This window comes from Staurois parvus, unplaced genomic scaffold, assembly GCF_062004578.1.
Source record: "Staurois parvus isolate SC_StPar_1 unplaced genomic scaffold, SC_StPar_1.0 ptg000066l, whole genome shotgun sequence".
NCBI classification, from domain to species: domain Eukaryota; kingdom Metazoa; phylum Chordata; class Amphibia; order Anura; family Ranidae; genus Staurois; species Staurois parvus.
This window is the reverse complement of record NW_028317862.1, coordinates 3325463-3337868: the sequence shown is the minus strand read 5'-3', so window position 1 is coordinate 3337868 and position 12406 is coordinate 3325463. Positions and strand designations below refer to the sequence as shown.

General features: G+C 42.7%; 1 protein-coding gene across 1 annotated transcript in view; it reads right to left on the bottom strand.

Moving 5' to 3' along the window:
* Positions 1–1895: 1895 nt before the first annotated feature.
* The window catches only part of LOC149469608 (calcium-activated chloride channel regulator 1-like), a 90942-nt gene continuing 80431 nt past the window's right edge, over positions 1896–12406 (bottom strand). The window contains exons 14-15 of the mRNA XM_089668896.1: positions 10359–10589; positions 1896–2396 (exon numbers count right to left, since the gene is read on the bottom strand). Coding sequence (XP_089525022.1) covers positions 2050–2396; positions 10359–10589 — 578 coding nt within the window. The 3' untranslated portion in view covers positions 1896–2049. The remainder of the gene's footprint in view (positions 2397–10358; positions 10590–12406) is intronic.

Genomic DNA, 12406 nt, shown 5'->3' with positions numbered 1-12406 from the left:
GTGTGTGAACTGTAGAGAGGAGGATATAGGATGAAACCAGAGCCTCCACTATCAAGCCTCTAACGATCTCCTGTATTCTGTCCACAGCCTCTAATCATCTCCTGTACCATGTCTGCAGCCTCTAACCATCTCCTGTATCACATCCACAGCCTTTAACTACCGTATTTTTCGCCGTATAAGATGCACTTTTTCTTCCCCAAAACTGGGGGGGAAATGTCAGTGCGTCTTATAAGGCGAATATGGAGCGGCCGGTCCGGTATTTCCACCGCGGCCGTGTCAGAATACCGGGCCGGCCGCTCAGCTCTGCAGCGGGACCTTACCTGTTCCTCTATCCAGCGGCGTGCTGTCTTCCCGGCTTCTGTAGTGTGGGCACTGGGCATGACAGCCGGGTGCCCAGTGCGCATGCGCGAGAAGCGGTGCGCTTTGTGAATGGTAAGGCAGTACCTGGGGCACATGACAGATCCCAGAAGCCGCCGGACCAATCACAAAGCGCAAGTGCTTCTCGCTCATGCGCACTGGGCACCCGGCTGTCATTACAGAAGCCGGGAAGACAGCGCGCGGCTGGATCGAGGAACAGGTAAGATCAAACAAAAACTCTGCGGAAGTAAGAGCTGGTACCTGTCAAATTCAGGTACCCGCTCCCCACCTCCCCACCTCCCCAAAGGTCAGCAGTCATCTGTGCTGTCCGCAGTCTCTGGTCATCTCCTGTGCTGTCCGCAGTCTCTGGTCATCTCCTGTGCTGTCCGCAGTCTCTGGTCATCTCCTGTGCTGTCCGCAGTCTCTGGTCATCTCCTGTGCTGTCCGCAGTCTCTGGTCATCTCCTGTGCTGTCCGCAGTCTCTGGTCATCCCTGTGCTGTGTCTGCAGTCCATTAGTTCAGAATTTTTTTTTCCTGTTTTCTGCCTTTAAAACCTAGGTGCGTCTTATGGTCAGGTGCGTCTTATACGGCGAAAAATACGGTATCTCTTGTATCCTGACATCTCTTAACATCTTAACATCACGGGAGACGGTGGTCTGTGGTCACCAGAGTCCCCTCCACATCAGAGTTCCCAGCATTCCCCTTTATATCACAGTCTGTAGGATTCCCGCCTCCAGTACAAGGGGGAACTCTGTGGACCCTGATGTAAGTGGGAACTCTGATGTAAAGGGGAATGCAATAGACTCTGATATAAGGTGGTCTCTGGTCACCAGAGCCCCCCTTAGATCAGAGTTCCACTTTACACCAAAGTCTGCAGCATTCCCCCTTACAACATAATCTGCAGCTTTCACGTTTACATCAGAGTTCCCCTTGCACTGTAAGCGCAGTAGACTCTGATGTAAGGGGGACCTCTGTGCTGGCTGGGTTATATTAATATGACCTTCATGTAAATGGAGAAATATGGTTTTTGACTTTTGTTATAACTTAAACACTTTGCTAATAACACTTACTGCACATTTCTAGTGTAAATATTGATATTTGCACTGTTTTGCATTTAAAACGGACATTTCATATACTTTTTTTTTTGAAGTGTTAGTAAAAAATGTGACTGTCAGTAAATGTCATGATTTTCGTCAGTAAAAAACTGGTGCTGTCAATAAATTTCACTTTGGGGGGGTTGGCAACAATATGCACCTTGCAGAGTCACTTATACCTCCTGTATGAGTATTATTTTCAATATCAAGGCAGATAAACACTGTAACGGTCGCATCATTAGAGGGTCCATAAATTAGCACATACTTTCAGCTTAAACATACAGCACCTCATGGGGTGGTCAATATTTAATTGAGGGTGCTTTCATTTTGTGTTTTGCCAGTGCTGCAACAACAACTGGTCATTATAAGAACGTTCCTGTTGCGCACCAGTTTGAATATTAGATATTTACATGAGGTACCCTGACAGCATTGCACACAATAATCAATGGTACAAAATATCATTATTTTATTACTTTAAAAATCTAAATTTTGATCCTTACTCCTTATTTTGCAATATATTTAGTTTACTGAAAATACATAATACATTACTTTTGGCAGTTCCTTCTTAAAAAAAAAATCAATCCATGCTGTTTAATGTTTATAATACATTTGTGATAAAGAGTACTCCTAGTAGAATCAGTAACACTGTGGCACCTGTGTGTGATATATCATTAGCTGAACTGGATCTTGGATCTGGAGGTATGAACAACAATGCCTTCGCCAAGTTAGAAGGTTCTGACATTTGATTGACTTTGTCTATAGCAACCAAGACAAAATAAAGTGTAGTTCCATTTTCAATAGTAATATTCTGTGGAGTAAAACTGAATTGCTCCATAGTGCCTGCTGATAGTGGTATGAGATCTGTGGTATCGACGACTGTGCTATTTTCAAAGTTGTACAATAATTTCTCTCTGTTGTGACTCATTCGCAAGTCATATCTGGAAGCTGAAAATAAAATCACACTGTAATTACAAGTCTACTATCATAAGTTAAAAATGTTAAAAGAGAAGTGCAGGATTTGAAAAAAATAAACAAACATACTTATCTATGTAGATGCAGCATTGATCCAATGCTGCATCTGTCCCCTTCTGCTTCTACACCAAGAAATGAGCGATTAAACTCCGCTGAATGCTCAGCTCTCGGTCTTCAGTGAGCAAAGAGCAGGTGACTGTCTGCAGCTCTCTGCTCTACCCCTCCAGAGCTCGCTGGAGTGCCGAAGCGTGTAGGGAATGGGAGCAGCTGGCTCAGGCTCTCAGCTCTAATGCCAGGCAGGCATCTGAGAAGATTTTGACATTATTGTTGGGATCCCTGCAGAGCTTGGTCCAGCTCTGTGAAGTGAATTTTGGTTGCAGGAGTTCATAACTACGCGCACTCCTGTTACTTACAGGAGACGTATGGCCACAAGAGCTTTAGTCATACTTCTCCTTTAATTAATTAGGAAAGATCATGCAGAATTCTAATTGGGAGGCAAAGTGTACCATTCCTCCTAACAATGTGTATCTGAGACATTAAAAAATGCACTCCTCGACTAGCTGATTGCCTCAGTTTTGAAGAAGGTAGACAGAGTGATTGCACATTAGGGCCCTTTTACACTGTTGTTTTAATGCAAGCATTGCAATGCACTGAAATGCATGTGTCCAACTTTCTCATAATAAAAATTGTGTCTGTTTCCATCTTAGTGCTGCAGTGTAATGTGTTTCAATAAATATTTTTTTTGCATTGGGAATCCCGTTAACGTCAATGGCAGAGCATCAAAATACATATAAAAAATAGCAACAGCTATTAACAAGCCTTGGTCAATTTCAAAAAGATATATAGCGAGCGCTCATATAATAAGCCGCTAGAACACTCCAAGGAATCATTAAACCTGGTACCATAAATAACAAAATAGTGCAGCGCTAAGACATGAAAATGTGAAAATAGGAATAGGTGAGTATAAAGTTCATAAAATCCATAAATTCATCATGAATATTCCGCAAAAAACTTGAAAATAGGAATCCACTCTATATTAGGTAGGTGACTGGAATCGTATAGATAAATTGCGCACTCACCGACCGCACATTAAATATGCGCATATATATGACCATCTATCCAGGTAATCAGCCAGACATACGGACCATCTATCCAGATATTCAGCCAGACACACGGACCATCCCTCCCAGGTGGATCATCAGCCTTGGGTGTAGTGGTATACAGAGAAGCCAAAGGAGCACTCAGAGCCAGTGTATGAAGGTGGATGAGCTCCCTCTTCTGGGTACAGGGTACACTAGGGACCAACTGCTGTAGATCTGGAACCCTCAGAGAGAGGGTCAAAACAGAGAGGGAGTACCAATAGTGTAGTAGGTTCAGGCTGATTTATTGGTCATACGTAAAAGAACATCCAGGGGTACATGTAAATATACACACTGCCAGCATGAAGTGGACAGAGAGATAGAAGACATATGTACTGACCCGGCACATAAAAACCGCCGGACCTCCTCGTAGTCACGGCGGTGCAGAGAGTCACACGTGCTGCTGGCTCCTCCTCTCTGTCCACTTCATGCTGGCAGTGTGTATATTTACATGTACCCCTGGATGTTCTTTTACGTATGACCAATAAATCAGCCTGAACCTACTACACTATTGGTACTCCCTCTCTGTTTTGACCCTCTCTCTGAGGGTTCCAGATCTACAGCAGTTGGTCCCTAGTGTACCCTGTACCCAGAAGAGGGAGCTCATCCACCTTCATACACTGGCTCTGAGTGCTCCTTTGGCTTCTCTGTATACCACTACACCCAAGGCTGATGATCCACCTGGGAGGGATGGTCCGTGTGTCTGGCTGAATATCCGGATAGATGGTCCGTATGTCTGGCTGATTACCTGGATAGATGGTCATATATATGCGCATATTTAATGTGCGGTCGGTGAGTGCGCAATTTATCTATACGATTCCAGTCACCTACCTAATATAGAGTGGATTCCTATTTTCAAGTTTTTTGCGGAATATTCATGATGAATTTATGGATTTTATGAACTTTATACTCACCTATTCCTATTTTCACATTTTCATGTCTAAGCCTTGGTCAATGGCTGTTAACCTTATCCACTCCAAATATAAATTCAAAAGCACATTGAAAACACACATCAACGCACATCAAAATGCATTTCAATGCACAAAGGAAACATATTCTGATGCTACTATATGATAATACTATAAAAAAAACACACCTCTATGTACACATAGATATAAATGGTCCCTTAGTGTTTGACCTGTCTGGAGGCTAATCTATAAATTGTGAAATGTGAACCTACATAAAGAAAGCGCAATAATAATAAAAATGTAAAATACATACAGTCATGGCCGAAATTGTTGGCACCCTTGATATTTTTCCTGAAAATCAAGTATTTCACACAAAAAAGGTATTGCATTAACACATGTTTTGCTATACACATGTTTATTCCCTTTGTATGTATTGGAACAAATATAAAACAGAGGCAGAAAAGCAAATATGACATAATGTCACACAAAACCCCAAAAATGGGCTGGACAAAAGTATTGGCACCCTTAACTTAATATTTGGTTGCACACCCTTTGGAAAACATAACTGAAATCAGTCGCTTCCTATAACCATCAATAAGCTTCTGACACCTCTCACCCGGAATTTTGGACCACTCTTCCTTTGCAAACAGCTCCAGGTCTCTCTTATTGGAAGGACACCTTTTCCCAACAGCAATTTTAAGATCTCTCCACAGGTGTTCAATGGGATTTAGATCTGGGCTCATTGCTGGCCACTTCAGAACTCTCCAGCGCTTCTTTGCCATCCATTTCTGAGTGCTTTTTGACGTATGTTTGGGGTCATTGTCCTGCTGGAAGACCCAGGATCTTGGACGCAAACCCAGCTTTCTGACACTGGGCCCTACAGTGCGACCCAAAATCCTTTGGTAATCCTCAGATTTCATGATGCCTTGCACACAGTCAAGGCACCCAGTGCCAGAGGCAGCAAAACAACCCCAAAACATCATTGAACCTCCACCATATTTTACCGTAGGTACTGTGTTTTGTTCTTTGTAGGCCTCATTCCGTTTTCGGTAAACAGTAGAATGATGTGCTTTACCGAAAAGCTCTATCTTGGTCTCATCTGTCCACAAGACGTTTTCCCAGAAGGCTTTTGGCTTACTCAAGTACATTTTGGCAAACTGTAGTCTTGCTTTTTTATGTCTCTGTGTCAGCAGTGGGGTCCTCCTGGGTCTCCTGCCATAGCGTTTCATTTCATTTAAATGTCGACGGATAGTTCGCGCTGACACTGATGCTCCCTGAGCCTGCAGGACAGCTTGAATGTCTTTGGAACATGTTTGGGGCTGCTTATCCACCATCCGGACTATTCTGCGTTGCAATCTTTCATCAATTTTCCTCATCCGTCCACGACCAGGGAGATTAGCTACAGTGCCATGGGTTGCAAACTTCTTGATAATGTTGCGCACTGTGGACAAAGGCAAATCTAGTTCTCTGGAGATGGACTTGTAACCTTGAGATTGTTGATATTTTGCCACAATTTTGGTTCTCAGGTCCTCAGACAGTTCTCGTCTCCTCTTTCTGTTGTCCATGCTTAGTGTGGCACAGACAGACACACAATGCAAAGGTTAAGTGAACGTCTCTCCTTTTTATCTGCTTTCAGGTGTGATTTCTATATTGCCCACACCTGTTACTTGCCCCAGGTGAGTTTACAGGAGCATCACATGCTTGTAACATTCTTATTTATCCGCAGTTGTGAAAGGGTGCCAATACTTTTGTCCAGCCCATTTTTGGAGGTTTGTGTGACATTATGTCGAATTTGCTTTCTTTCCTCCCTTTTTTTGTTTTGTCCCAATACACACAAAGGGAATAAACATGTGTATAGCAAAACATGTGTTAATGCAATACGTTTCGTGAGAAATACATGATTTCCTGGAGAAATATCAAGGGTGCCAACAATTTCGGCCATGACTGTATGTGCTCACAATATATATATATATATATATATATATATATATATTTTATATGCTGTATTTGGCACAACTGCAAGCAAGGACATCTATACAGTGAGGACACAGGATTACAAAAAACTGGCAGAGGTTCAGCAGTGCAAACATCAGGAAATGCTTGGACCAAACTTGGTGGGATCAGGAGATGCAGATATATGACAGATTGTTTCTTGAGAAGCTAAGAAAGAGAAAGCCTGATGATACATTTCCAAGATGTATCTGCAAGGCAGGATGGGACCAATAATTTTTTTTAAATACTTATTTTTACTATGTACATTTTTTTTTCTGCATTATCTATTGCATATGACAATCTATTATTGTATATGTAGCACCCTCCTAGTTATGTGCTAGGATGTGTATAGTTAGGTTTAGCATAGCTGTGTTTCTCTGCTAACCAGAGAGACTGTCAGGTAAATTCAGTATGGTATTCTGCTTAACAGAGTGCTGTGATTGATGGGTTAGGTCTTCTCATTCTGCTCTGGTGCTGTTGGAGTCTGTCTGAGTTCTGTCGGCCTTCAGGGAGCAATGAGAGCCTTACAGAATATGGGTAGGGGCTAGGCAAAAGCACAGCATGAATATGGATACAGCCCTGGCCAATTGTAGGGGAGGATTTCTTTATTGAATGCTAGGAGTAGTATTTATATTTGGAGAGCACATGGGTTCAGTGTCCTTCCCGGGAGTGGATTGCACCAGCCTGGCTGAAGGCTTACTGCCTCGCCTGGCACTCTCTGCCATGTGCCATCAGGTGGGTTAACCTGAGTGCTTGAAGTTAGAGAGAATGACCCTCGTTGTTTAGGAAGCTGACTGAAGGGAGTTGTCCTCCAAAGCTCTGTCTAGTGTCACTGGAGGGTCTCGCTTGGACAATTGGAATGAGGCAACCATTCTGTCCGTGTGCCTTGTGAGTACTGACATTTGAGGAATTTGGGGACTACCCTGGTGTTCGATAGTCAGCGTGGGTCTGGAAAAGGGGAACACTGGCTAGTGTTCTGAAGCTCTTGTCCAAGTGTTGCTACTGCAAAGGACTTTGTTCAGCTACGTTACCTTTGAGCTCTCGCAGTCTGCCGAACTGGCTTATACCTGAGGAGCTCAGCCCTGTAACTAATACTACTGCAAAAAGGGACTTTGCTCACTCCTAAACTACTTGTTGCTACAAAGTAAAAGGGAAGTTTGCTATCTGCTTTAGCTAAGACTTCAAAAGTGCTCAACTAAGAGATCAGCTAGATGTCCTCAGTGTGAATACAGTAGTTCTAATTTTGGAGTATCCTACTACAATTCCCCATCCCTATCCCCAGTTTCTCTACAATATAATTTTAAAAACAAACATCCCCTAGACTGATTATTGGAGACAATGAGCGGAAGTGTGTGTGTGTGTATTTAGCTGAAGGAATACACTGTGCCTGGCTGCGAGGCAAAGTAAGGGGAAACCAGGACATCATACAAGTGGCCTTTGCGAGAGTAGCGCTACATATATGTGACCTTTGTGTAAGTATTATGCTTTTTCATGTCCTGCCATTGTCTTCAATAGGCCCTATAATGCACGTCAATCCATCAACAAATGGACACATGCAACACACTACACAAAAATGAACTAGTATCATTCAAAACAATGACTAATCTGTGTACATGCATTGACATGCCTGAAAATGCATGCGTTAAAGCTCTTAGATGTGAACAAGTCTTTAGACTTCAGGTGCTTTAAACTGATCATTTACATGGTGAAACATATTGTGCAGTTTCCAGGAGTCGTCTTCAATGATACTCTTTAATCTTCCGCTCTTTTTTTTTTTTTTTAATTTATTTGTTTTTTATCAGTCTATAACTTTAACGCTCAAGTGTATTTTATAATACTAGTTATAATTGGCTTTGTGTATTTTGCCTCTTTATATGTAAGGCCTCATGCACACTACTGCTCTGAAACTGAAGCCTTTGAGGCTTTTTGTCTGAGCCCCTGAATGCACCTCAGTAATGCCTATAGGGGGGATTTATTAAAACTAGTGCAGCTGTGCATAGTAATCAAGCAGCTTCCAATTTCAGCTTGTTCAATTAAGCTTTGATAATAAAACCTGGAAGCTGATTTCTATGCACAGCTGCACCAGATTCTGTGTGCACCAGTTTTAGTAAATACCCCTCTGTGTCCATGCACACATAGGAAAGAAAAGGCACCGCTCACCAACCCAGCAGATTAGTATTTACATGAATGTGGTCTCAGAGAGTGCTGCTCAAGCCACATCATCATAAGTGGTGCTTTTTCTTCTCTTTGATAATGCTCTTAGGCAACGTTCACACTAGCGTTGTGTACAGGTGGCAGAGAGGCGTTTGGGAAGCGTTTTTACCGCTTCCCAAATGCCTCGGACAATTCTGCACATTGCAGCACATGGTGCTGTTCTAACGGGAGCATTAGTGTCACGTCACGGCAAAACGGACGCCTGTGGTTGAGTCAGGAGGTGTTGAAGCCTCCTATTCTAGTCTATGGTGCCGCTCCGCAAACGCCCAGCTCGCTGCTATCAATCTGCTCATTGAGGAGGGAAACAGCGGCTAGAGCCACTGCTCTCATGCACATTGCTGGATCACATTGGGCTCAGGTAAGAATAAGCAGGGGGCTGGGGGGATCCTGCAGCACAAAAGGCTTTTACCTTAATGCATAGAATGCATGCATTAAGGTAAAAGAACCTTAAAGTGTTACTAAACCCACAAAACCACAAAACATGGAAGTGCAAATATTTTAGTAAATATAAACTGCTAAATATCTTTTCTCATCAGCAGTTACAGCAGTCTTGTGACTTCTATCAATGTCCAGCCCAGCACTAGCTAAAGCTTGTAGGAGGAGGTTTTTTTCTGCTCTAGGAGGATGGAAATCCCCTGAGCTCTGTCTGGACAGTGCTGACTGGCCCTGTGCTGATCACATGCACTCTGCCAAGAAAAAAAACCTCTCTAGCAATATACACCAAACTGAGCATGTGCATGCCTACGGATCAGTCTGGAGATTAGTGGTGGTCACTTGAAAGAGGGTAGGAAAAGAGAAGAAAGTATAAAACAGCCTTTTTACACAATGCAGAGGATTAACTCCTTAGGTTCCACAGTGAGTATAACAAGCATGCTTTACTGTATATACAGACTGATTTTACTGTTGTGGGTTTAGTAACACTTTAATACTTTAGGCTTTAGAACCACTTTAAGAGGAGTGACTGTTCACTGCTGCAGAATCGCCTCCATGGGTTAATGGTTCTCTCCTCCTTTCTCCTCCAAATATCCACAGGACATGTTAGAAAATAAAAAGTCCCAGTAGTGTGATACCATCAAGATACATTTTTGTTTTAAAGAAAATCACTCGCATATAAAAATGTTTCCAAAAGCTTCTCGTTAACTCTAGATGAGCCATTATACGGGATTGCATCCAGCCGCTTGTAGAGTATAGAGCCGGCTGATCTGCAAGCACTCATCTCTCACCACACACACTGGAATGCCAACATCACTAACCCTGCCTTGCCTAGTATTGTATTCTGATAGCGGTTGGTTCCGCTGTCAGAATCCAATGTCTTGGTGGAGGAAATCCCTCCATCCACCTTGTTGGTATGGATGGTGGAAGCTGTTAATTCTTTTTTTTTCAGCTTTCTGTCTCTACGAAAAATAAAACAAAAAAAAAACATGTATGGCCAGCTTAACTTCTAGGCCGGAGCTTTAAAGACTTTCCTGCCTTCATTGGGATTCTCAATTGTATCGTGGGAAGAAAGGAGAACAAGCACATGCTTCCACATACCTTTAAGGTACCATGTATAGCATCTCTATAGGTATTCTCAATCCATAATTTACATAATAGATAATCCAGTTATAATCCTTATGAACACCAAAGTTCAAGACTTGAAAGACAAGCAGAAAAAATGTTAAAACATAATATTTAATACATACCATTTCCCTGATCAAGATCATCTCCAGTAGCAGTCCAGGATAATAAAACTTGCTGGCCTCGAAAGATTGCATGCAAGTCTATAATCTTTCCAGGTTTAAACACATCAGGAAGTGGGCCTGATGGTACTTCAGTTACTCTGAAGGCACCTCCTGATGCTGTTCGGGTAAAATCCCCTATAGTTAGTTTAGCAGTCGGAACGTTTGGCTTTGGGGGATTACTGACTATAGTACCTATGCCACAAAAGAAATAAGCATATGAAAGGTATTAGTAGAAAACAAGGCTGAAATATGTAACAGTATATGTAACAGATGTAAATAAATTTGTATTGTTTGCTACAAGAATATGCAGTGTGTCTAGGGACTTCATGTCAAGGTCCTACCTTTTCCCAGAGATTGTGCTGCTTCATGTGCTGGCATCCATCTTGGGTTTCTGCAGAGCATGGTGGGAGTCTTTTATGCCTTCAGGCCTCTGAGGTCCATCCCCCAGAAGGGTGTGGCTAATTACATATAAGCTTGTGATCCGCACATGCCCTTTGCACTTGTTCTTGTGTCTTTGTGTTGCTACAGCTCTATTCATACTCTTGTGACTCTCCTGGAATCTGACTTGGCTTGTGACTAGACCATTTTCTGTGTTTTCCTTTGATCTGACCTTCCGTTGCTGAACCCGGCCCGTGACCTGTGATTCTTGTCCACTGTTCTGTACCGTTTTGTCCCGTTGTTGTCGACCCGGCCTGCCTGACTACGCTATTGTCATTCCTACCAGCTACACACCATTGGCGGCAGCCATTGCCGCAGCCGGGGTGTCTCGGGGGCCGCGACCTGGTTCCTGGCTGCGTCAAGTCCATCCCCACCATCAGGGGCTCTGGTGAAGGGCAGCCTAGGACTTAGACTCCGCGCCCTGAGGGACTTCGGTCTGTGGGTGGTGGTTGTCGTCAGCCAGTGCGTTACCCTGCCACTAGGCCTGCCTGTCCGTTCCACAGCCCCTGCCCTGACACTTCACCAGTTCTTGATAAAGATGAATAATAGGAGGCATTAGTTTCTTCTTCATGTGCAGTTACCATAAAGCTAGAGGCCTACTAACTTCAGGATGAAGCCTACAGCTGCCCCTTGGAACCCAGCTTTTAGCACTCATTCAGTGCATGGCTACAACTACTGAAATCAGTGAAAGCTGGTGACATTGGCCACATCAAGAAAGTTTAGGCCTGATGTTAGAGAGGATGGAGAATATTTGCCACGCACCTGAACCATCATAAAATACTTGCTAACTATAATAAGCAGATGATACTGCATGCCAATTCTGGGATCATCTGACCAAAACCTTGCATAATAGGTCATGTGGTCTACAATAGCTCTGCACTAAGCAAGATGACACCAGCAAAGTCTTCAATACCGTTGACTGACGATGCTGCTGATATCATTTAACTTAAATAAAGGAATGCGCTAAAACCACAAACTATTCCTAATTTAGTGTAGAAACATTAGTGCAAAAGATATATATATATCTATTCTCAATTAATATAAAAAAATATCAAAATTATGTGCAAAACAATTTTTTAGTGCATAAGTAATTTAAATAATTAAATCAGTGAATATAAAAATTGTCCAAATTTGAATTTCTTCAAATGTCCAAACAAATCCTTGCCAAAATCCACCAGTAAAAAGTAAAGTTAGGTAACTCACCAGAGCTCCATGCTGATCAATCTCTAGATCAGCAAAAAACGCTTTTTGCTGTGGGAGCAGGTGCAATAAATCAACTTCTCAGGTGTGATGATCGATAGCTACACAATCATCCATGAGGTAGGACCGCCCCTTGAAGATGTCATTCATGACGAAACTAGTAGGGCTTGGCTTGCTGGATACCGACGTCTGTGGAGAGGATTGAGTCACGAGCGTTGTAGTGAGTGTGCGGGGAACAGGAAACTGTTATACCATTTGCTGTTTTATGCTGTTATACTGGTGTCGGTGAAGACACCTTTTTGTGAGTGTAAATCTTTATTAAATTGTTGGATACTTTTATAAAAAAACTGGCTGCAGCATGATTTTTTCTT